This window comes from Diplotaxodon limnothrissa, linkage group LG16, assembly GCF_057381915.1.
Source record: "Diplotaxodon limnothrissa isolate DT_005_m linkage group LG16, D_limnothrissa_male_GT1.1, whole genome shotgun sequence".
NCBI lineage: Eukaryota > Metazoa > Chordata > Actinopteri > Cichliformes > Cichlidae > Diplotaxodon > Diplotaxodon limnothrissa.
Window position 1 is genome coordinate 30,503,691 of NC_140611.1, and position 26,409 is coordinate 30,530,099.

The 26,409-nt window shown below is 38.1% G+C and overlaps 2 protein-coding genes across 2 annotated transcripts; one reads left to right on the top strand and one right to left on the bottom strand.

Annotated features, from left to right (window-relative positions):
• Positions 1–4,966: 4,966 nt before the first annotated feature.
• Positions 4,967–26,370, bottom strand: LOC146616465 (CD276 antigen homolog). The gene is made up of 7 exons (XM_085375249.1): positions 26,270–26,370; positions 24,684–24,781; positions 24,226–24,303; positions 7,476–7,829; positions 6,858–7,148; positions 5,976–6,077; positions 4,967–5,079 (listed from the first exon to the last, which is right to left on the bottom strand). The coding sequence occupies exons 1-7, from the start codon at positions 26,368–26,370 to the stop codon at positions 4,967–4,969; spliced, it is 1,137 nt and encodes a 378-aa protein (XP_085231375.1).
• On the top strand, positions 14,569–23,698 carry LOC146616466 (CD276 antigen homolog). Its single transcript, XM_085373710.1, has 4 exons — positions 14,569–14,599; positions 19,981–20,334; positions 20,832–21,125; positions 23,622–23,698. The coding sequence occupies exons 1-4, from the start codon at positions 14,569–14,571 to the stop codon at positions 23,696–23,698; spliced, it is 756 nt and encodes a 251-aa protein (XP_085229836.1).
• Positions 26,371–26,409: the final 39 nt, after the last annotated feature.

A 26,409-nucleotide genomic window follows, 5' to 3' on the forward strand; every position in this document is an offset into this window, starting at 1 on the left:
TCATTGCATTCGTGGCTTCGCAATAAAAGTGAAAACCTTTGAAGCTGAACAGTTTTGCTTCTGTGAAACTAGTCTTCAACACAGAAGTTCTTAAAAGTTGCCCTTAAACATTCTGTTCCTCTGTTTGATTCTGTTACATGTATTACATGTTTAAAAGATCATTTTTATTTAGCAAAGGTAAGACAAAAATAAAGACTAAGCAAAACTAACTGGACTTGGATCTCTTTGTCACATAATTATTTCTCTATTACCTATTACAGAACAGACATGTGCATACCTAAAACATTAGAAATTTGTTCTACGAAGACTAGTTTTAGTCTGTTTCACACCATGTTTTACAGCACTTGATGTGTCTGCAGCAAAGTACCTTGGGTTCATGCAGTTCTGGGAAAACAAAATACCGCCACAGCCACAAACCAGGCATAAACCAAGGGTGTTTTGTTAACAATCTCACGTGGAATGTGAAAGTGAAAGAATGGATGTTGTGAAAATGTGCTGTATGACATGTTTTAGTCTACCACGAGGTGTCACCAAAGTCAGTGTCTGTTTTAAATCATACCAGTGAACCAAAGACTGTGAAGGGGGCTCCTAGTTTGGACAACCAGGAAAAAAGCTGTGCATCAATCCATCCATGGAATGTCATTTATCTCAATCTGGGTGGTGGAGGCACGAGTCTAAGCAGAGGCACCCAGCCCTCCCTCTCCCTCCACCTCTCCTTGGGGAACACCAGTATGTTCTCAAGCCAGCTGAGATATGTAAAGCTTCCAGTATGTCCATCAGAGTGTGCATGTTACATATAAAGTGCTTGTATGAATGTGTGTGAGTTGTCTTTGTGTGTCACTGGTTTTGTTTAGTTTGCACTCTTAGCTTCTTCAAATGCACAGGAAGCACGGCAGCATATAAATTTAAAGTCACATATTTAGGGGTTTTTTTTCTGAGTGTCTGACACTGTGCCCACTGTGTGTGCAGATGATGGTTGAAGCTGAAGTGATTTACCTGCTCAGCTTTTAGAAGAAAAAAAAAACACAGAAGCAGAATTTGCCCTTTCCAAGAACCACCACTAAACACCTGAACTTCCAGGCAAGTTTGTGCAATTGTATCATGAGTGTTCATACAGGAAGCTGCACAAACGCACTACAGTCGCTGAGGGAGAGAGAGAGAGCGATGTGTCATTAACACTGATTTCAATATCAATTTATTTATTCATTGCCAAATCACAACAATAGTCACCACAAGGCACTGCAGCCCTCTGCTTACTCAGAGAGAGGTTTAAATCAGAGCTAGAATAAGTGACAGTATGGGCTAGATGTACTAACACATTGCAAACTTTGTGAAACAAAAAAACACAAAAAAGTAATGTCAGTATTTACTAAAAATCAACAAAACTCAAAATGAATCAACAAAATGTCTTCAACATACCGTGGCTTCAGTTGCAAGAATTGCTCAGTCCATGTAATGGAGTTCACAGCTCTGACAGTGTGTGAGATATAGATCACAAAAACGCATACGTGCATATGTTGTGCCCTCAAACTGGAGATGAATGAAGATACTTACATGCAGCTCTCGACTTCTGTATAGAGTGTCAGCTACAATAGACACAACCAAACCCGTATTCTCTCTGCAATGATAAACTCTGTCTCAGAACCACAGTTTCCAAACAAAGTTACTGTTATTTTCTGCATTAGCTGATGAGAAGACTTCAGGCAGTGCACAACATGAACTGTGACATAAGATAAATACATCTAATTAACTCACATATTTTAGCTGACACTGCCTTTCCACAGTAATTAAATAATACTTTAGTTCTGTATGTCTTTCAGTAGTTAACTTAAATATACAGACAGTGGCAGAAAAAACATCATTCAACATGGTGGGACAGTATTAAAAGCTAGCTTACACAGCTGAAACAGTCCACCATTCACCTCTTCCCTTACAATGAACAATGATGATGGAGTAAAAAAGTTTGTAGAGTTTTGTGCATGGCAGTTACCTTAAACAGGGGAAATAGTGAGGGGAGATGAATGACTACATTCCTGTGTACTGTAGTCCCAACCAAAGACAGTACCAATGGATCTAAACACAGTCAACCCAGGCACAATTCTCACCACTCCCTTTTCATTCCTACTGCATATTCCATACAGCAACACATTCAAAACAACAATTAAGTCAATCAAAAAATATAAGGAATAAAAATGTACAACCCTGAAAGGAATCAAATTTCGGATCCACCACACGCCAAACATTCCCCCACGAAATCAGCAAACCCATTTTTTTTCAATCACACATTTCCCATCATCAAAACATGATGTCCAATTGTTACTTCTTACAGTCGTACATTGGACTCTGTCAGTTACTGAAGTTTGTCTCCATTATAATGATTCTCTGCTAGACTGCCACTGTAGGCCTATATTTAACGTACACGTTCCATATTAATTTACTTCATTTTCTGTTTACAATTACAATGCTGCACCTGTCCTGCTAGAAAATTATCTTAAATTACCATCTCTTATTTTTTGACCGTGCTTGAAATTGCATTGCCTTTGGCAGACTGAGTATGTCATATTGAATTGACTGCATCTGTGTTTAGAAAACCAACGACCGAACTAACCACACCTGTAAGCAGTAATTTGTGGATTTTGCTCCCATTTTTGCCTCAATTAATAACTCTTGCAGAAAAAATTCAAAAACGTTTAACACTAGAATGCTAAAATAATCGAATCAGGCCCCAAAACTACAGAAAAACACACACCGGTACCAGAATTTAATGATATCTAAAGATTCAAAGCGTTGCATTTTTAGAATAATGAAACCAAAATTGAGCATCCCAGTATCGATCAAGGCCCGTCTGCAGTGTACTCTAAACCTGATTGTGCTGATGGTGGTGGAGGCTTTGCTACAGGTGGTACCGGACTCCTCATCAGTGTTTATTCACTCATAGCTGGATGTTTGATCTCTTTTATTTAACATTAAGCTGTGTTTTTTTCTTCTTTTGGGTGGTTTGTGCAGCTGTGGCTTAATGCTGCTTCTGTTTCTTAATGTGAATATATAGTATGAGTGAAGATGAGACTAAAATGACTTTAAGCTTTTAAAACTCAACTAAATATATTTTTAAATTATGTTTTTAAAGCAGCTACAGGTACTCTGATTGCAATCTGATTACACTGCACATTAAGCCTGATTGCTGACATATTGTTGCTGACATACTCAAATCAGTCTCAGTGGGTTGACCGACAACCTGATCCACCAAAAGGTATCATAGGCTCTACTATAAACTGTGTCTGGATTGGAGTCTGCTTGCACAGAACCAGAAGTGTATTGCTATGTGTTTAATTAGCGCATCCGTCACGCACACACATGGCCGTGCACGTTTGAGGTGTGATTTCCGCCTCTCTTTAACTTTGATGCCATCTCGCTCCTTCATCTGCTCTCTGGTGAATGTTGCGTATATGGGGTAAGACTGTCAATCTAATGCACTTGATCTTTCTGAGTCCCACTAATAGCAGCCTCTTTGAAAGAGACTTGCATACAACCAATCTGCAAAAAAAAGAAACCGCGCAAAAGTGATCTGTGATGTTGCAGAGCTGTCACTCGCTCCCTCACAGTCTCTCACTGTGTGCTTATTTCTGAGCCGCTAATCCACTCAAGTCAGGTAATCATTAAGATGTACTGACTGCATCTTTGCATGGAAATCAGTGCACCGTTAATAGATCAACAAAATAATTTTCCACTTGCATGGGTGCAATTTTGCAAATGCATCGTAACACTGACATCTCGGCCTAATCTGGCCCTTGATATCATGATGACAGCTTTGATCGCTTGTTATTACGTTTCTTGCAGGAAATACTCTAACAGTAGAAACTGAATTTCAACCAGTTCAACTAACTGAATATTTTATTTCCTCTCCTAATTTTCCAGCTCATCCTACCCAGATCGGTTTATAACGTCACAATATTTTGAATCATCATCTGTGTACATCCTCCCAAAACTATACTGAAATATTTAAAATCTATAAAAAACAAGACATTTGCCTTTACTGATAAAGCTTTACATTCTTTAAAGACTTGGAAAGCTGCCCTGCATTCTTTGAGTTATACGTGAAATTGCTCTGAAACGTCTCTGTTGTGGCTGTAAGAGATCCATCATCTGTGAGTAAAAGTGGGATTGGCTCATATTAGAAATGATTAAACTGGGAGACATTAAAGCAAATCTAAGGATATGTATCCACTAACGGTAGAAATAACAAAACCCTCTCTTTAAAGAAAAAAGGTTTGTAACATTTAATTGAGACATTTAAATTTTACTAAATACTCATTAAAACAACGTAATGTTCATAAACTGCTACAAAAACAGTTTTTATTTAATACACTGTATTCAGGGCAGATCCACCTTGGGGTCTGATGCTATCTGGGTAACTAATATCTCGATCCATCAGTAAACTGCGTGTGATCTATTTCTTCAAATTTTGAACTTTAGTTTCCGTGTCCTACATTTTATTCCTGTTTTGTTACAGCTAAATAATTTAGATGTAAACATCAAATGTAAAATTTAGATTTCAGCCTATGTATTTACATTCTGCCCGACACCGATTGTGAAAAATGAAGGGGCCCTGCAGTGAAATGTAGAGTTGATCCTCCGAGTGTGCGCCTGTAGACTCAGCCTATAACCACCTGTTGAAGGTAACATGCTAACATATGGAGCACCACAAGAGCCACGTGCATCAAGTAAGGACTTTTTTTGCTTAAATAATGAATTGTACAATAAGTTATGCATTTGTAAATTCATTTACAGATTCATTTATTTATTATTTTACTTATTCAAACGTTAATAAAGTTATTTATTATTTAATAATTGAATTTAAAATAAAAACACTATTTTTCGGTGTGTGTGGCTCTGTGGTCCTCCATAGATGAGGTCTTTATTTCAGAAACATGAGTTCCTGCTATGTCTTCTATTTAGTGTTTTCCCTTTATTTAGCTACATCATCAACTACAACAGCTGCAGGATCAGGAGTGCTGTCTTCCAATGGTGCAGGTTCATTGGCGCTCAGTTGTTGTAGGCTTTGTCCTGAACAGTCTCTCCCTGCAAGAAAAATGATTCATGTATTAACTTTCAACAGAGCAGCTGTGTGTGGATCTTTTTCCAATGGATCTCAACAGCGTAAAGGGTTGACACAGAGCAGAGACATCTTAATTTCGTGTTCTGAGTTCCAATGGAGGAAAAGTGGTCTTCATGAAGTTATAGTTTGAGGTTATTTTACACCCTGAAATGTTTCTCTCTCACAAACTTTGTGTTGTAGCTTTCATTGGTAACTGCTTCAGAAGGTGAGCTAAAATTAAGAGATTGATACTAATTTTCCACAGCGGTTTAAACCTGGTGCATTCTCTCAAAGAGGTTGCAAATTAAAGGAAGAAAAAAGCAAAATAAGTATGTACTCAGTTGTCCAGTTGTTGCTGCCAGTCACTAGTGTCAAATCGGTTGCAAAGAAATATACGGTGCCACACAAAAAAAATCCTTGTGATTGCATGAAAAACACCAACTTGTCTGCAAGCATTGCAAATGTGGTTTTTTTTTTACTTTAAATGGAAACTGTCAGTTTCCAGTTTGTGTCAAACTTTACACACTTTCATTAAAACTCGAAGAGTATTTGGGTAGTATTTGCAGATAAGTGGACGTCTTTCTTGCAAACTACAGGCAAGTGCAGCAACCTTATGGTGTAGCACTCTCTTTTTCATAGCAAATGCAAGCAACCACTCACCAGCCAATCAAGTAATAACACATTTTTACCCAGCAACCAGAGTTTGCTAAGGGGTCAGAGTCACTTTGTCATTTTCTAATGATGTATATAGTCATACATTTTACTCAGTACTGCTGTTACTGATCCTCCGCACAGTATTTGATGTAACCAATTTTTAAACATTTAATTACATAATTAATAATTACAAAGGAAAAGGAGCAAAATTCAAAAGTTTACAGACTTTTCCTTTTTCGGCAGCCAATGGTGGCTCCTGCTCCGAGTATTACTGCAAGTATTACCGGTACTCCAAGAACAGCTCCCAAAGGCAGACTCCAGCCTTCATCTGTAAATCAGGAACAAGACACAGTTACAACAGTCAGTTGTGTTACTTTACCTACAACTTCAACACAAAATTAATCCTTAGTGCAAAAATCATCTAAATCTAAACAGCACTGTAAACTGAACTTTAGGTTAACTGCTCATGGGAATCTGTATGAATGAAACACAGAAAGCTTCCACGAACTGATGGGAATTGATGTGCATCTTGAATTCTCTTGCATGAAAATGGTAACGTTGTAAGCTACTGTAATTCAAATCAGGATTGTTGGGGGCCACACTTTTTTCAAAAAGTTACTTTAAGAACTTCTCTGGTTTGAAGAGATTAGTGTTAATATAATTATGAATTCATTCACTCAAATTGTATCTATAAAAGATTTGCTACTACTAAGTCTGCAATGGAGAATTAGGTTATTTTCTAGGCTTGTCAAGGCTTTTGGCTCGATGACATGAAATTACAGGGAAACAGACCTACAATTGATGTTATTCTGGGATGAGATGTATGTAATTCCGGCAGTTTCAAATTTCACAGTGCGTTTTTAAATTTACAGCAAAATTACATATATATATATAAAAAAAATTTTGTCTGTGTTTAAGATGAACTGTGACTTAAGACTTAGAGTTCTGCCTCAGGAGTTGAACCTCAAGTTATTCTATGTTTTTGTCATTGTTGGTTGATTAATAAACACAGTGGTTTACATATCTATTTCAAACCTATGGATATGGATTCTGAATTTATTTGAAAAGTCAACTTCAGGCTGAAAAGCAAAAATGATCCTTGGAGTACCTGTAATTACGTCTTTAATTACACTCAATGTCTCCTTTGAAGTTGGGTTGTAAACGCTGCATGTAACTTTCTGTGATCCTCTGATGTTGGCAGTACTGGTAACTCTGTAGGTGCCGTCATCTTCCTTGTAGATCTCAAGGGTCTGGACATCAGGTGGTTCAAGTGTACGTTCATGTCCCTCGTGGTCCACGGAGATCCATGATAGCTCTGGTTCAGGAAAGCCCCCCTTTGTTGCACACATAGCCATCATATCTATGGTGTTGACCACGATATTTGGCATCTCAAAACGAGCTGGAAATGAGTCAGAGATTTTTCACATGTATAAATGTTAGAATTTTCATACAAATTTTAAGAAATCAGAGATCATTATTGTACAAATTAACAAAAACATAAACTAGTCACTAGTTTTATCCCTCAATCATCACTCAACTCAGTGAATAAATACATGCAGCACTCGAAATGATCATCACGAGCCACCTGTTTTATTATTCTTAAGATATGTGCCTGAACACTGCCTGAAGGGTTTCATCTTTTCAATCCCATTGGACATACAGTTTGCATTTCACATATTTAACAAATACTGATATTTGCATCCATGTTAATTAAGGTGAACTATACCTGCTACATGAACAGTGGTTTGGCAGAGCGTCCTGCTTTCTGGTATGTAAGCAACTTCGATGCTGAGCTGATCGTCTTTCAGCATCAGCGGATTGATGACAAGGGAGAAGTTGCCAGAGGCCAGTTGATCGCGGAAAATTGCAGTCCTGTTTTTAAATGACTCACTTTGGTGTTGAAATTCCTCTTGTCCTTTTGAAAAAACATGAAGAACGCTGGAATTACTTTGCCAGTATATGGAGGTTTGCTCAGGAATGAACTTTTCGCTGAGGTTGTGATGGCACTGAAGGACCAGCGGTGCCCCTCTGGTTCCATTTGTTTCTGATGAAACTGGCACCAAGAACCAGAACAGCAGACCTGCAGAGAAACAGAGAAACATCCAGCTAAAAAAAAAAAAAATCAACATTCCAGACAGTAGAGCTCTGAATCTCGTAAAATACTTTCTGACCTGTGGAACGTAGTACTTTATTGTACTTTATACAGTAAATTGAGACTAAAAGAAGTCCATTTAGATTCACTCAATTCAGACGTCATAACCTGAAGACTTGTTTAAGCCTAACTAATCAGCTGGTAAAATGGGAAAAAAATGCAAGTTATAATGCAATAAAAGTTACGTCCAAATGGGACTGGTGGACTGGAGCTGCTCCGTTTACTGCTCGGTATGTAAGTACAAGTATTTTAAAATTAGTCTTAAAATACATCAGGAGCCTGTGTAAAGAGTTCAAAATAGGAGATAAGTTCGGCGTGTAGAGCAAGGGTTCCCCACAGAGAGCCTGCACGAAGCCGTTTTTTTCTTGGACTCAGGCAGGGCAAGGGAATCTGCCAGTAGCCCTTGGTCAAATCCAACATCAAGAAAAAGTGAGCAGTGCCTAACTGGTCAGGGAGCTTGTTGACCCAGGGCATGGAATAAGTGTCAAACTGTGAAACTTGATTCACCTTAGGGTAGTCAACACAAAACTATATAGAGCCATCTTTCTTCACAAAAAGAACTATGGGGCTACACCACGTTGCTTTACTCCCATTTTTAGCATTTCAGCCAATTCCCTCTGAACAATTTGCCACTTATGCTCAAGTAACCAATAGGGTGTGTATCAAAATAGTGCTCATAAGACTATCATTAGACTCGCAGATATCGGAGTCATTATTTGGTCATGAGACTAGTATAGCTGAGCAGGGTGGAGAACAAATCTGCAAAACACCGCTACTCTGCTACTCTGCTCTCTGGGGCTGTGTGAGATGGTTGCCACAATGGCGGGAGGCAGGAATCGTGGAATTATGCACCGCCAGCCCCAACTCATCTCTCACCGTCACCAGGCTCACCAGAGAAGCGGTTTCAGCCTCTCTTCATGCTTTTAAGAGTTTGAGGTGATATATTTGTGTGGCTCCTCCCCTGTCTGACAGTATGATGTTATAGTCAACGCCACCACGTGACCACAACGAGACCTTACCAATTGGCAAGTAACTTTGAGCTAAAAGAAAGGAATAATACAAGCACTTTGTGGCGATCCCAACTGCATTTATCCTCGTGAATGAACTTATGAATCATGGGCTTTTAAGTCTTGTTCAGTGTCTACCACCCGTCAGTCTGAGGGTGGTAGACACTGGTCCAAACAGATTTAATGCCCAATAATTCATACAGCTCCTTTAGTGTGCAAGACATGAACCATGTACCCTGGTCAGTCAGTATATCTTTCAGGATGAAGAATGGGAGATGACCTGAAACAGTGCTTGTGCAACACTCTTTGCAGAAACGGTGCGCAGCCTCACTGCTTTGGGATATCAGATTACGTGATCCACCAGAACTAATACAAAGCGATATCTTTGTGAGGACTCTGGTAAAATGGCCTGATGAGGTCAACACCAAAGACTTTAAATGGGACCTACATTAATGGTAATAGGCACAAAGAAGCTTTTTCAATCACAGGCTGGTTAACCAGCTGGTAGCGGAGTGGGCCTACTTGTAGACCCACTCTATGAACGGTTTGAGCACGATGTGGTTGAGCAGCCGAGCCTCACCCTACGCAGCTGCCAACTGTGCAGTTTTCCAGCTCCCCTGCTCTGCCCTTCAGCCAGTTTATTTTAAGCTTTAATTCAACCAGATTATTCTTTTCCTCAGTAGGAAAACAGCTCCAGTGAGCTAAACTGCACAATACCTTAGACTTCACACAATGGAGCTAACTGCTAGGCCACGTCACCTTTTGTTTTTTTAACCCTTCACATGCACACACAGTTAGATGCATAGAGCAACCTTCAGGTTCAGGATCTCACTTCCAAGGCAACACTTCAACTTTTAGGCTGACAAATGACAGCCACTATTTTGTTGGCTTACGTGGTCATCAGACAAAAAGAGTTCTCCCACGACACTCGAACTACTTTCACGTCTCACGCAACATTTTTATCGCTGAATGTAACAACTAACAAGACAGCTGATGAGATTAGTAAATAATGATATTATAAACTGGATTAATAGAAAGAGCAGATTTCATAAGCACAAAGGTCACCATGCTAAAAGAAGTACATATACGCACACTTTGCTTCACATACATTTTTGCAGTGTCTTGAAGGCATATAACAAATTTTCAGACATACCAAACAACGTGGAGAAACAACTCATTTCCATTTATAGTAAAAGGAACGTCCTTTTGTCAGCAGCAGGATGATATGTACAGAATGACGAAACAGGAAGGAAGCGTTTGAGCATGTGCAAATGTAGTTTCAACTACATAAGGGAAAAAAAAACGTTAAAAAACAGAAAAACATTTTCTTTTATTAATTAATTACTTATTAATTAATTGTATTTTTTGGCTCTCATTCTCGTTATGACTGAAGGATACTGTAAATGATACCTGTATGTGTTAATAATGTAGATGATTTTCTCCATACTGCTCCACAGGTCACTCAAAATAAAATATTAAAGCAGATAAATCAAAACATGCTTCAATTCTGGGCTCATGTCTTATTTTGACTTTTTTGTTTCACTGACAGTAGCCTGAAAAGCAGACAATAAATACCTGAATTAAAAAATAAATAAATAAATGCTCTTATGATTAACACAGTATAAAGAATAAAAGTATCCCAATTAGATGAATATTATATATTTTTTATATATGGTTTATAGATAGAAAAAATTAAGGTTTTAGGAAGAGAATCAAGCTCACTTCTTATGGAGAAAAAAAATGAAACTATGTGGTTCAAATGACCAACATAAATGCAATAAAAATATTTTTAAAGGATACCCAGGACCAGAATGACCCCCCCCCCCCCACCCCCCTACCTGATGATTGGAGTTTGAAGCCGAAAAAATTAGATGAAATATTCCTTGAAGACCCTGACAAGAGAATAGATAGCTCCCGTGCAGACTTCTGAATATGTGTGAATATGTTTCTTTCTGTAAGAAAGAATCAGACCCACACTGCGTAAACAACCGCAGCCCTCGCTGTCTGAAAGGCAGAGCCGCAGACTGCGCAAGAGGGGCGTCTGCAGCTTCGTGATGTAAATCTGGATCCAATCCAAAGTGCATTAATACTCTGCAGCATTTAGGTCTACATTACAGAATACAAAACGTTAGTCTTGTGTCTTCTGCTTGTTATTTAGCTTCACTTCCTTTTGAGTTATGTTACATCGCTTTTGTACCCACTGCTACCTTTCGCCTCATTATCTTCAAAGCCTAAATTGTCTGACAAAGCCTGTCCCGTGAGGATTTTATGCTGAGAAGACTGAAATTTGGCTCACATTATGCACCACTATGTGGTGCAACTTGGTCCCTCAATAGCAAACAAATCAGGACCTACTTACTGTAGCTTGCAGTGGCAGATATCATGTAGTCCAGGGCTGGAAAAGTACAAAAACCTAGCCTAGCACCCAGTCTATCTAAGGTGGAGCTGTGGCTCTATATGCTCATTCATGAATTGAAAAGGAAGCTCATAAATGATTAAAAACAAAAAGCTTTACAAGAATGCTTCATTTAACAGACCCACTGCTCTGCATTTGGATAGACTGTTGTGTTGTGACATTGTTTGTGTTTCTGTTCTCTAAACTGTGTAATACTTCTTCAATTCAAAGTAAAACATAACCAGTGGGTCACATCAGGGGGACAGCAATCAAAACTTTAATCAGTTCCCCAATTTATTTTATTTTTTTTACTGTTTAAAAAGAGTTTGGTGGTTTTTCTGAGTAAAAGCCTCTACACACAAGAAACATAAAATCTGTGCAAATATATCGTCCACTAAAAATATTTTATGACTCACCTATTCTTGATGCAACCCAACACGAAATTACGTAGGAGGAATTTGCAACGTTAATTTTTTGAAGTTAAGCTAAATTTTTCCAGTGTTTCGGTTGCATGCAAACACATCTAACCAATCACATCATTGTCTGGTGGTGACACAGTCAAAGTGTTGAACATGGTGTTACATTTGATTGTTGTTGTGTCACAATCGGCTCTTGAAATTATTTCTCTGCCTCCTCAAGTATGGTCTCATTTCTCTGCTAACAAGAGTTCAACTGGCCCCACTGACATCCAGAAATATGCGCAAAAGCAATCGCAACTAGAAAAATTTGCATTTCCTGCGAAAATGCAGTGTGGATGCTTAAAGCTGAAGCTGTATGCAAAAAGTAGCTGAAAAAGCTGAAAAGTTGCAGAAATTGTAAAAACTTTGCAGAAGCAAAGGAACATTGCTAAAATGTAATAATTTAGCAGAACTGCAATATCTTAGAGGAAACATAATACTTGGCAGAAATACAATAGCATAGCAGAACTTAGCAGAAATATTGTAACTTACCAGAAACATGATAACTTCTCAAAAATACAAGAATTTAGGAGAAATACTATAAGATAACAGAAAGAATATATTTAGCCAAAAATACTTAAACATTACAGAAACACTATGATTTAGAAAAATAATACAACATAGCAGAAATACTGTGATTTACAGGAGACACTATGATGAACTATGAATATTGTAATTTTAAATTAATACTATGTTTTAGCACAAATACTATAATTTGACAGAAATACTATCATTTGGCAGAAATACTATGTTTCAGCACAAATACTCTGGTTTAGCACAAATATTATAACATAGCAGAAATATAATTATATAGCAAAAATGCTATATTTAGAAAGAAAAATATAATATAGTAGAAATAGTATGATTTAGCAGAAATACTGTATTTAGCACAAGTACCAAAAAGTAGCAGAAATACTATGATTTAGCAGAAATACTATGATTGAGCAGAAGTACTAAGATGTAGTAAAAGTACTTTGATTTAACAGAATTACAATTATGGAGGAGTAATACTTTAAAATGGGAGAAATAGCCGAAAAAGAGAAGAGTATTTGTGCCATGGAGTGTTAACAAGAATGTGAGGTCCATATTAGAAAAGCTGGTAAAATCATAAAAGTTTGCAGAATTGTAATAAATGATGAATATGAATTACTGGTCTGTGACAGTGTATTAATTTGTAGTGAAAAAAACATGTTGACCAAGGTGGAATCGAACCCACGATCTTTGGCTTGCAGACCCGTGTCATTACCAACTGCGCCACTGGGAAAGAGAGCAGCCGCTTTGGAAAAACAGGGTGATGAGTAGTCAGAATTAGATCGCGGTGAGAGGCGACAAACGCCGTTTTTTGGAGTTACAAAACGTTGTGTAACTCAAAAACTAGGTGGACTAGAAGCATAATTCTTGTACTGGGTGAATCAGTGGACTTTGGTGTACTTTGACTGCGATTTTCATTGCTCTATGTACATCCGTCGCTGAGATATGACGAGAGAGGAAACGGAAAACCTCAGATATGATTGGCTGGCTGGGAGGCCGTGCAGGCCGTGATATGTGATATGTGTCTGAGTCCTCACAGAGGATTGGCTGCCTGGCAGAAATATATAGAAATAGTATGATTAAGCATAAATACTACATTTAGCAGAAATACTATATTAAGCACAAATCCTATAAAAAGCACTTAACGGCTACCCTGAGGTACCCCTGAGCAAGGTACCGTCCCTACACACTGCTCCCCGGGCGCCTGCTTAGTGGGCTGCCCACTGCTTCACTGAGTGAATGGGTCAAATGCAGAGAAAAACAAGTAATTTCCCCATGGGGATCAATAAAGTATCCATTATTATTATTATTATTATTATTATAAATCCTATAAAAAGCAGAAATAGTATATTAAGCACAAATCCTATAAAAAGCAGAACTAGTATATTAAGCACAAATCCTATAAAAAGCAGAAATACTATATTAAGCACAAATCCTATTAAAAGCAGAAATAGTATGATTTAGCACAATAGTAATAAGTTAAACAGAAAAATCGGAAAAGCAAAATGGACAGCTGAAAAAATGCTGAACATGCTGAGGGTCCCTCAAATATACTTGTTAAATGAAAAAAATCAGCAAAAAAAATATATAACAGCCACACAATCAGAAATATGTACACATAAGGAAACACACATGCACAGAGAGACACACACACAAGATCCAATTCAGTCAACCAGTCTAAATATATTGAATTTGAATCTTAGAATGAGGTCATCCCATTAAAAGCCTTTCTCTCTCTCTCTCTCTCTCTCTGTCACACACACACACACACACACACACACACACACACACACACACAGGGAGAGAGAGCTGCTGAATTTGAATCCACCAATCAGAGTGGCTGTGTACTTTTTCCCGCCAAAACAGGTGCTTCTGTTTACACTCGCAGCACAGAGAGGCACAGGATTATTGCAGTCTATTTCTCATAGTGACGACTCCCCTCAAACAAATGACCATAATTTCCTAACTGTAGGGGCTAGAGCGGTCATTCTTACACCGTTTTGTTCAGAAGTGATTGGGGAATCTTCAAGTGTTGAGAATTTATCATTAAAATATGAATTTTTAGAGATATATGACATGGATGACTTATTGACTTAGAAGCCACGAATTCCCCAATATGCAAATTTGAATGGCTGAGGCCACATATATGATTGGCTGGCTGGGAAGCCGTGCAGGCCCTGATTTGTGGATTTGAATTCCTCAGCCCTGATATGATTGGCTGGCTTAGAAGCCATGAAGGCCCCAATATGCAAATTTGAATGCCTCAGGACACATATATGATTGGCTGGGAAACCGTGCAGGCCCTGATTTGAAAATTTGAATGTCTAAGTCCTCACAAAGGATTGGCTGCCTGGGGACCTGGCAGAAATATATAGAAATACTATGATTAAGCATAAATACTACATTTAGTAGAAATACTATGTTTTAGCACAAATACTATAAAAAGCAGAAATACTATATTAAGCACAAATCCTATAAAAAGCAGAAATAGGATGATTAAGCATAAACACTACATTTAGTAGAAATACTATGTTTGAGCAAAAATCCTATAAAAAGCAGAAGTACTATATTAGGCACAAATCCCATAAAAAGCAGAAATAGTATGATTAAGCATAAATACTATATTTAGTAGAAATACTATGTTTTAGCACAAATAGTATAAAAAGCAGAAATACTGTAATTTAGCAGAAATACTATATTAGGCACAAATTCTATGAAAAGCAGAAATAGTATGATTAAGCATAAATACTACATTTAGTAGAAATACTATGTTTTAGCACAAATCCTATAAAAAGCAGAAATACTGTACTATGATTTAGTAGAAAAACTATAAATAATCAGAAATACTATATTTGGCAGAAATACTATATTTTGCACAAATCTTATAAAATAGCAGAAATAGTATGATTTAGCACAATAGTAATAAGTTAAACAGAAAAATTGGAAAAGCAAAATGGACAGCTGAAAAAATGCTGAACATGCTGAGGGTCCCTCAAATATACTTGTTAAATGAAAAAATCAGCAAAAAAATGCACAGGGAGAGAGAAGTAAGTTTCTAGGTCAGCCTGGGAGCTGCTGAATTTGAATCCACCAATCAGAGAGCCTGTGTACTTTTTCCCGCCAAAACAGGTGCATCTATTTACACACGCAGCACAGAGAGGCACAGGATTATTGCAGCCTATTTCTCATAGTGACGACTCCCCTCAAACAAATGACCATAATTTCCTAACCGTAGGGGCTAGAGCGGTCATTCTTACACCGTTTTGTTCAGAAGAGATGGGGGAATCTTCCAGTGTTGACAATTTATCATTAAAATGTGAATTATTAAAGATATTTGACTTCTAATGCACCATAACTGAGTAGAGCGAAGCAAAAACTGGCTTGACTTGCCCTCAAACAACGCTTTGTAACTCGAAATCTATTTGGAGTATCGATATCATTCTTTCACCGTAAGAGACAGCAGGCTTTGGTGAACAGTCATGGAAATTTTCAGGTCTCTATGGAAATCCAACAAAAAGTTATGCCGAGAGAAAAAAGTGGTTCATTTCCAGAGTTTGAAATCTGAAGAAATCTGAGCGACGGACGAATTTCCTACCCTCAAACAAGTCCAACTCATTTCAGAACGGTAATACGTGAGAAAGAAATTCTTGAATTGTGAGCGTCACGAGTGTCTGAAGATATACCGGGACAAGCCTCATGTCTTAACTTTGCTTCGTTAAGGAGATATGACGATTCGAATATGCCTCTCATTACAGAAATGCAGCGGTGATTTTGAACAAACTCTCCATTCACTTTATATGGAGAGTTTTCCGACATTGTGTTGGTCTGAGGAGATTTGCGAAAGTTCTATGAATACCACAACAATGATAGTGACATTTTCGGAAACCCAGCAAAAATACCTACGTTTTGATGTATAATTTGTGGAAGTTGAGTGAAGATTGAGCAAGTAGCAAGAAGTTGTTCGGACATGAAGAGAAGACTGCAAAACCTTCAGTGGCACACTGGAAGCCAAGTGCATAGCAACCATAACAACGCATGTATTTTGTAAAAAAATCACAATTTTGCAACTGAAAACTTTAAGAGGCATAAAGGTAAAACGGTAAAAGATTTGAAAAAGCTGAATCATACCTGAATAGCCCAATAATTTGAGAACATTTTAAAGTTTGAATGGTTGTTCTACGTGAAAATATGAGGAAGTAGTTAAGTTTCAGAAACAAGCAAATTTTAGCAGAATTGCAGAAGTTTCCCATTCATTTCAATGGGACTAATTAAGCTTAATATTTTAAAAAGTATAATAGTGAAAAATACCAAAAGACATAGCAGGAATTAGCAGAAATAGCAGAATATTTTAAAATTTGAACGGTGAAAATCGGCTGAAAATTGTGGAAGTAGTTAAGTGCCAAAAAGTGTGCGGAAGTCCCAAGAGGAACTCAATAGTGTGGATGCTTAAAGCATCCACACAATAAAGCTTCAGCTCCTGGATCCCAACATGAAGTTCTGCATGCTGCTCCTTTCTCTTGAGAATGAGAGGAACAAAGAATTTCTGTTTGTTTCTTTTTTGGTTTAGTAAAATCAGGACTAGCTCATCATTGCTTGATGTCAACTCCTTTTTTTCATAGTGTGTTATTTGAGGATGAATTTTCTGCAAACACGTTCAGTGTGTATTTAGGTTACACAGCATGTTTGGATCCGTAAAATTCGGAATTACGTGACGTTTTTATGAAACGCTTCTGGTGTGTAAAGCCTTAGCAGGACAAAAACAGCTGTTTAGTAAATTCTGAAATTAGCTGCATTCTGCTTACATTATTAGAAAACTACTTAAATCAAGCTGTCTGACTGGTTCTTAATTACTTCTGAGATATCATTGCCATTTTATAATCAGTTACAAAGTTTTCCTTTTTGATGACTATGCCTGAGGAAACAAAGAGGAAAAAATTGAACTGCTTTCACTTCAACAAACTGAGTCTGCTTTATGTCCCAGACAGAAAGTCAGCAAGAATACATCTGTGGCAGAAAACAAAAACAAAAAAGGATCCATGGACCACAAACCTACTGTGCTTCACCAATATTTCTGGTAACTAACAACTGCAGCCAGCAGACAGTTGCAAAAAGGAGAATATATGTGCTGACGGTGATTCGTTCTTGTAATACAGGCTTGAGAAATAAAGTTTACATTTTGGCATCATCATAAAGCAACACTGCTGACTTTCTTTGCTTTGCTGCCATGGTTTCTGGCTGCAAAACAAAGACAACTGAAGTACAAGTGCATTGTGGGTAAAATATAAAGGCTCCTATCCCCCTAAATACTCTGATGGCTGCTCAGAAACAATCAATTTAACACAAGGATCTTGCCGCGATTGCTAACCTGCCAATGATGTGCTTCCAAGGCCCTAATATGACCTAAAATAGTATTATATAACATACTATATATTAATATTAGTAGTTTCCATAACAGTAGTATACTATTTCACTTTGATTTTTATCATGATTAGTTATGATGATGGTGCAGGATGAAGATGTTCATATCTGACTGAAACACAAACAACAAACCAAAAACATCCCGTGAAGCTGACACTGACGCGTGGTTGTAAGCCAATCAAGTGCCAGCAGCTAAATCCATTTCGTCATATAGACATGATCAAAACAACCTGCTGATGTTCAAACTGAGCATTAGAATGGGGAGAAAAGGTGATTTATGTTAATTTTATGAACATGTCATGGTTGTTGCCAGGCAGAAACTGACAATCTACTATCATTTTCCAACACAAACATCTCTTGGGTTGTAAGAGAGCAAATATTCAATGAGTGGCAACAGTAACTCAAATGACCAACCACGATTACAACCAAGGGAATGCAGAAGAGTATGTCCAAATGCAAATGCAGAATCTTGATGCTGATGGGATACAGCAGCAGGCGATAAAGCCAGGTGACACTCCTGTCAGCTAAGAACGGGAAACTGAGAGTACAGTTCACACAGGTTCAGTAAAACTAAACAACAGATGACTGGAAAAACAATATCTGGTCTGATGAGTTTCAATTTGTGCTGCAACATTCAGATGGTCAAGTCAGACTTTGATGTAGACAACATAAAAACGCAGACCCATTCTGCCTTTATCAGCGGTTCCTGCTAGTGGTGGACTAGTAATGGGGTGGGGAATATTTTCTTGGCACACCTTCAGCCCATTAGCACCAAATGAGCTTTAAACACTCCGCCTACCCTGAGTATTGTTGCTGATCATGTCCATCCCTTTCCATGGCTGCCCCAAACAAGATAACACCGCGAGTTAACGAACAAAAGATTCACATCATGGATGCAGTGCACACATTTGGTGCAATTGTGTGATGCTATCATGTATAATATCATATGAACTGAAATCTTTGACGAATATTTCCAGTATTTTGTTTAATGAAGAATTAAATTCTTAATGAAAAATGAGGTTCACACCGGACCTAGCAAGGTGTACCTAATAAAGTGGGCAGTGTGTGTACGGTGATTGAAGATACAAAAACAATGGAAACCAAAGATACTACCACAGAAAGCAGTGTAAATTAAACTGCCTGTATCAGATCAACAAGAAGATTACTGAACACAGAGCAAGCGAACAGACTGAGAAGAAGGCAAAAAATGATCAAAGTGAAGATCAAAGGAGCTAAACGTAAGAGAGACAAAACAACTTCAAAATCAATGAAGAAAAAAAGAGCAAATAGAGCAACAGGAAGTTGTGTGATTTTTTTTGATGCAACAGTTTTTCTATTTTGTCTAACCATGAGATATCCATTTGAGAATCTTACCTTTCGGCCCCTGTTGGTTTTCACACACACTGTTTCTATGTTAGGCGGGCAATGGAAAAACTGTCAGGTATCATCGTTGGATCTGTAAACACACGTGAGTCATGTTCTTCCTTTTCTATCATATTAAACTGATTTCATATCTGCATCTAATGGCAGGTGGTTCTCAATATTAAGGAAGTCATCTGAACGTCTTTGTCTGACAGAGAGTGGAAGCTTGTCGTGCAGAGCTGAACAGAGAATATCAGCTCACTCTTCTGTTTTATTTTCTAGCTCTCGATGTCGGAAAGGCTCAGATTATTGAGTCTCCTTAGAGTACACTTGGTTTAATATTCTGCTTTAATACTCTGACACGTTACCCAACTCTCACTTCCTCTTCAATGGCAACCAAAGCACGTAGGCTTTATGTAGTCACAGGGCACTGATAATGCAGATATTAGCTGCTCTCCGCAGCCGAGCTTTACTTCGGTATTATGAAGACTTTATTACTAGTCATTCTGGGGGGAAAGGCCCGATGAAGACTGTCGAGTCAAAAGAAGGCATCTTGTTAGTCTCCATTGCACATGACCTCATTTTTAGTGTCCGTGCTCACTAACACGTGTTTTACTCGCTGCTCTTTGACAAAAGGCTCACAAAAATGTTGATCCTATTTGTACTTTTTTTCAGTCTCACGATCGGTAAGCTATCACCTTTTTATAAGACCATTTTCATTCAAAGCTGTGTGCGTGTTTGTGTACATGATGGAACTGTACCGTTTGGCTTATCTGAGAAGAAATTCATTTTAAAGATAAGAGTACTTGGTATTAGACTGTCACAGGATTTGAGGAAGTAGCAATCATTAACAGTTGTCTATTTTATTTTATTTTTTCCAGTTTCAGTGGGTAATGCAACACTGGTGTATGTTAACACCACTATCACCGACTCAGCAGTCCTCGAATGTAGTATACAAAATAAAAATATCACGGACTGGAGTAATGTTCGTTTTTATTGGCAAGATAACAGGGATTTTGTGTTGTATTCCTATAATGAAGGAAGAAAGATGGCTGAGCATGTAAATGACTACTATAAACACAGAGTCACAGCCTTCCCTCAGGACATAATTAGAGGAAATATCAGCATCATAATCAAAAACCTGACTCTTGAAGATAACGAAAGGACTTTCTGGGCTTTTGTGGCAGTCTTGGACGGCAGCGTGATGAAGAAATACCACCTGGAACACACACAGATCTGCCAAGTAACTTTACAGATCGGTGGTAAGAAAGGTTTTCAGTCTTTTTCACAAAAATAAGAAAGAGAAGTTATATTGTCATATGAATAAGCACCTACAGTCAGTGGAGATGACATTGATTTTATGCTATTGTGGTTAATGTAGAATGTGTAGTTTCCTCCTTTCAGGCACTGCCAACAGTGACAATGCTAATATTTGCATTTAGTGATTGTAATGATTATTTATCGGTAATCAAGTGACAGCTAGGTTCAAATCATTTTGGACAAAGACACAGTTTGTGTATTTTTGCTCTGTGCACAACCACAGTGGGTTTTAAATCAAACAGTCAAGATGTGCTTGAAGTGCACAAGCTATTCAGGAATTATACATATTCACCTCATCCAGTCGAAGGACTGATGAGGTTATGTCATTCTGAAGAATCTGGCATGAAGAATCGCTACTCCTGTTAGAGTAATATTCACTTTCTTTATTCAAAAAATTTTAGAAAGATGGAAATGGTCTTCTGTCCCCTTCTCTCCTCAGTTCCTTATCAGAATCCCAGGCTAGATGTTAATATGAAAACAATGACTGCAGTGTGCACTACCCAAGGAGGATTTCCTGCCCCTGAGATACAATGGGTCCTCCTCTATACCAGCTCTCATCAATCAGTAGAGTCGAGGAACATCCAAACTACAACGATGCAGAATTATCACGACCGCCTTTACAGCTCCCGCAGCACTCTACTAATCCCTGCAGGTCCTCACGAGGCCGTGAGCTGTCTCATCCACAACCCGACTTTGAACACGACAAAGAGGGCCACCGACACTTTCAGCAAAGGTATGTTTGGCGCCATCCAGTGGACTGAGAAAAGTTAAACTGGAGATAGAGGGGATCTCACTAATTTCACATGTAATCTACATGCCAGTACAGTCACTCGAGGTTGCACAACATAATATTTGTGGTAGTGGTTTTTATTTTATAGAATTTAATAAAATGGACAGTAAAAACCATATATCAATTTTTTTAGCGGTCAGATATTTTGTATTTTCCAACTCTGATCACTTTTTCTGTTTAATAATTAAATGCAAAAGAATTTGATGAATGAAAGAATGAATAATTATCACATCAATGTCAAAACACTTTTCTTCCAGTGGAAGTAGCGGAGGTGCTTTGAAGCCAGAACTATGAGTCCACTTGTTGTAGCTCATTATTCTCTTCCAGTGTTAAAGCTTGGCCATCTTTCAACTTGCATGACAATGACTGTTCATTTAAAAGTATTTGAGGTGTATCAAAAAGAATAATTTTAATTCAAAAGGCTATATTTTTTGCATCCCAAACGTATAAATGTGTCCCCCTTCACAGACACAGAAAACCTGTCCCCTTGATGTTACACCCTGTGTAACGCCCATTTTAATCTATTTGGTGCTGAAAACAAATTACAAACAAACTATTAAGAGAGGAGGGAGTTTGCAGCTGTTATGAAGCTGAGCGGTTTCATAATCACCACTTTTGTTTTTGCAAACTAGACATGGTGAGCTCATATGCAGAAAGCTGTTAGCCACAAATAAGAACAAAAACAGCAGTTATTTCAACATCTCTGTCATCAGGATGTGAAACAGTAGGACCTCAAAACACTGAGTAACCTTTAAAGTTTCTGAGCTCTACTATGTAGCTGTCATGGCAAGAATACTTATCATGATAAAATAAATGCATTTGTAGTTGCTGTTTGCCCAAAATTATAACTCATAATCAGCGCAAATCAAAGCATCTAAAGCGCATTTTTAACAAGTTTGAATTATTAAATTATTAAAATTTGGAAACCACAAAAGGGTCCTCCAATATTCACTCACAAATTCAGGATATCAACCATTTTCTGCAGTTTTGCATTATCAGTGTTGCTTTTTGTCATATTTATTTTGTATTCTTTTTGTATCTGTTCACTTCATCTCCGGTCTCAGACTGAAGTAGAACAACAATGATCTGTTCTCGTGCAGAGGAAATGTCAAATTACGTGTCAAACGCCCTCCCCACAGCTCAGAGCTTGAAGCAGAAAGTCACATTCAGTTTGAGACAGATTTCATCTTCAATTTACGAGCAGTCCCACCGACTGAGACTCATTTACTCAGTCCTGTAATACTGACTTAAACTCTCATGTGACAGTTTTACCTCCTGTAGTTTATTCCTGGAAAAAGAGGCTTTTAAAGCTGATGTGGCTATTTCTGTTCTGACTCAGGTCACGAACATTTTAAAACCAGTATAGAGGTATGTGCAGCGATAAGAATAAGTCTAAGGCACAGGTGTCAAAAGATCTAGTCCCCAGGCATGAATTGGCCTGGCAAAGGTTCCAAAACTGTCCTGCAGAATGGCTTTGGAAAATGTGAAGGAAGGGAAAAAAATTTAACTGTAGTTTTATAGGTTTTACAGTTTTCCCTGCAGATAAAGACCCCCTCACAGCCATTCAAGTACTTAACAAGTAGTTATATGACAGAAAGGTTCCTGTTTTTCATTGTCTTCTGTAGAAATTTCAGTTAAGTTAATAAAAATTCCATGTTTTATAAATACAGGAAAGTATAGGAGGTGAACTACCAGAATTTTCTCTGTAATTTACACATTTATCATGTAGAAAGACTGAGATGTGCTGTTGAAATTGCAAGGTTTTATCTTATATTAGGCTCCCACTCTCACGTGACTTAAAACCAATAGAAAAATATTTGAACTTTTTTTTTGTCCATTCAACGCTGCCAGGTTGCCCCTCAGACTGACCAGGAGCTCAGTGATACCCTGGTCCAAATCTGGGAAGCAATCCCCCAGGATATACAGTAAACCATCATCCAGTTATGAGCATGCCCTGATGTTGTCAAGCAAGCACGTTGGCCACGCCCACACAAGCTACTAATTGCCATTTTGAGTTGCTGTAATTAAATTTAAGGAAAATGTAAATATAGCACTTTTCTACTCTTCTGAGCACTCAAAGCGCTTTATACAACTTGTGCATTCACCCATGCACACTTTTTAAGTGCTTTCTTCCTAACATTCATATTCCAATGGATGCATCGGAGAGCAATTTGGGGTTAGTATCTTGCCCAATATTTGGCATGCAGACTAGCCAGGAATCGAACCACCAACCTTCCGATCTGCTCTACCGCCTGAGCTACAGTCACCCCAATCAAGCCTGTCGTATAATTTTGTTTTCACGCTGGTTTTTGTGGTGTTCTTAAATTCAGCCCTCTGTAGGTACCCAGTCACATCAGTAAAGAATGTGTGTTTTCAAAGTGTTCCTAATTTTTACAGCAGTGCAGAATAGCTTACATGTTGGTGTGTCTCTGTCTGCAGGTGCTGGAGTGACGAGCTCCCCTGAATGTCTGATATCTGCTGCTGTGTTTCTTCTAACAGCTCTACACTGGCTGTGATTCACAGCAAAGGTTTTTTCTCTTTAGGATCTATCATGTTAAACAGGTGATGTTTTAGGCTATTTACAGCATTTTCGATACAGAAACATAGATGAAGGACATTCCCACATCTTTGCATATGTAACAGCCTAAAGGAAACAACTACTGTGCTTTATTGCTTTTCCAATTTTCATACAAGACTTACAGCTACATTAATCTGTCTGTTTCAGCCACCTGACATAGACTGATCCACCCATCCATGTTCTGCTGTTGGTACCAGGGTCTGGTTTTGGTAATGGACTACTCCAGAGGAGTGATTTTACCTCATGCTGAAAATACTTCGTGCCATGGAGACACTTCTACTATCCATAATTCAAACTTACTAGTTTAATTCTTTTGCATGTTTCACCCTACCTTTGCATCATTATAATCTCCTCCTGGCTGTCTCTTCAGCAGTAAGTAGAGAAAAAGAAGGGCAATCACAGGGCAAACCACTGTGGCAATTTTTAAATGTTAATACTCTTTGTAATTTATTTTTCTTGACTTACTTGTTTTGTACTTCATTTGGTAGTGAAAGGTGTTCAGAGTTGGTTGGTTGGTGCTAGTGTGGGTTTCATAGAGTCCTCCTGTGTGCCAACAATCTTTTTTTATACTTTAGTCTTATTATTTATTCTTTTAGTCTATTGAAAGACAGTTAAAAGGAAATTATATTTCTAGTAAAATCAGGAAAGTGCTTTCCAGAAAGTTTGTTTTAAAACTCAGAAGAAGTTCCAGACAGTGTTAAAGTGGGATTGCCAGGTGGGAAATGACTCATTCAACATTTAGTCAAAAAATTATGTGTACTGTGAATTACAGTTGTCTTTCTGGACAGGCTGAGAACTGTGCTCTAGCTACATTTAGCTAAGAAGATGTTACGAGGGCTATTGGGGCCGCTTTCCAACCCCCAGTCTGCATGACACCAGTAAAGAAATACAGAATAACAGTAATATCGAATACATTAGCTTACCTTTAAACTGACGACTGAAACCTTTGAAACCAACTGTGAGCATCTGCTTCGTATCAGTCCAACATCCATCACTGTGAACTTTGATTTGCTGAAAGACACTTGACAACAAATTAAACAAACAAATCAATAAACATAAACATAGATTATGAACCTCAAATGTTCTGGAAATAAACATTTATAAAACACATCTACAGTCATTTGTCCCTTTTTTAATACCAATCCTTGTTATAAAACAAACACAAGCATATCAGTGGATAGTTTGACACAGAAATATAGCAAAGGTTAATCTCACACATACACTGTATGTGTTTCCTATGATTAAAGTATATCCCGTATGTGTGGTATATATTCTGGGGACATGCATTTCTGTGCCAGCCACCAAGCCAGTGTTTAGCTTAGCTAACTGTACGGTGCACCAGTTAGCACTGAAAACTGAAAGAAAGCTTAAAAAGATTTCCAAACTTCAGTTAGCATGTTTAGAAAATACAAGCAACACAGTTCCCCACATAATAGTTCATAGTACAGCTGTACAAATTCTCTCTTCATACCTGAAAAGAGGATAAATGAGAGAAAATGGTGGGATAGCTTTCCTTTCAACATCTTCAGTATGGTGGCAAGAGCTCCCCCTAAAGACCTCTACAGGCATAACTAATCAATCACAAACACCATTTCTCAAAATGGGCAAAAGTAGATCATTGTGCCAGGTTGTATCCCAGCAAACAAGGAAATTTTCCCAAAACATTTAATGTACCACTCGAGGTGACAATCTGCAGCCCTGGCGTAGGAGTGTCAGGGAAATTCGTTTTTAGTAAAAATAACAGTTCAGAGGATGATGTTCTGCAACCCTCAGTTTAACTTTAGGCCATCCTCAGTGGAGGCTGCTCCCCTTTTCCCTCTCACAGCAGCAGCGCCCACTGTCACTGCTCCTATGGGAAGTTTTAACTGGGAGTACTACAAGTTTACCAAGACTACTATTAGACACTCACACCTTAAAACGTGGTTTCACAAGTCTCTGAATGCTGTACAAGCAGTTTCCAATGTCTTATCAACAATTTCTTAGCTTTATTTACCCACCCTCTATTGCAGTGGCAACAGACATGGCTTCCCAGCAGAAGCAACTTGTCAACAGTGATCCCATCGTCACTGTCCACTTCCATACGTCTAATTATTAATAATATCACAAAGCATTTGAGATTGATAATAGAAATTATTAAAAGTGACTGTCTCTATGTGCTATCTCTGTGACAGACTGGTGACCTGTCCAGGGTGTACCCCACCTCTCGCCCTATGTTACCTGGGATAGGCTCCAAATCCAACCCTCCCACAACCCTGAGAAATCTAAAAGTCAAGTTTAAGAGAATCAACATGTAGATATTTTCTTTTCATTGAAGATTTGTATATTTTAGAGAACTGAATAATATTATTAATCATGATAATTGCTGCAGAGGTAAAGAGATGTTTTTATTACAGGAGACAATTCTTACAGAACCAAAAGTTTTGTTTGAGTGGAAATTGGAGTTAAAGGAATTAAACAAACATAAAATCCTGAAGTATGAAAATCTACGCAAATAAAGAAACAAACACACATGCGCGTTTGTGAAGCCACCGTGTGTCCACCAGATGTCGCCAGAGGTTGTGTTATGTGTTGCACACCGGCGGGGATTTTTGTTTTTTTCAGCATTGCCATGCGACAGACTTCCAAGTGCCAACATCATCCCTGCATCTA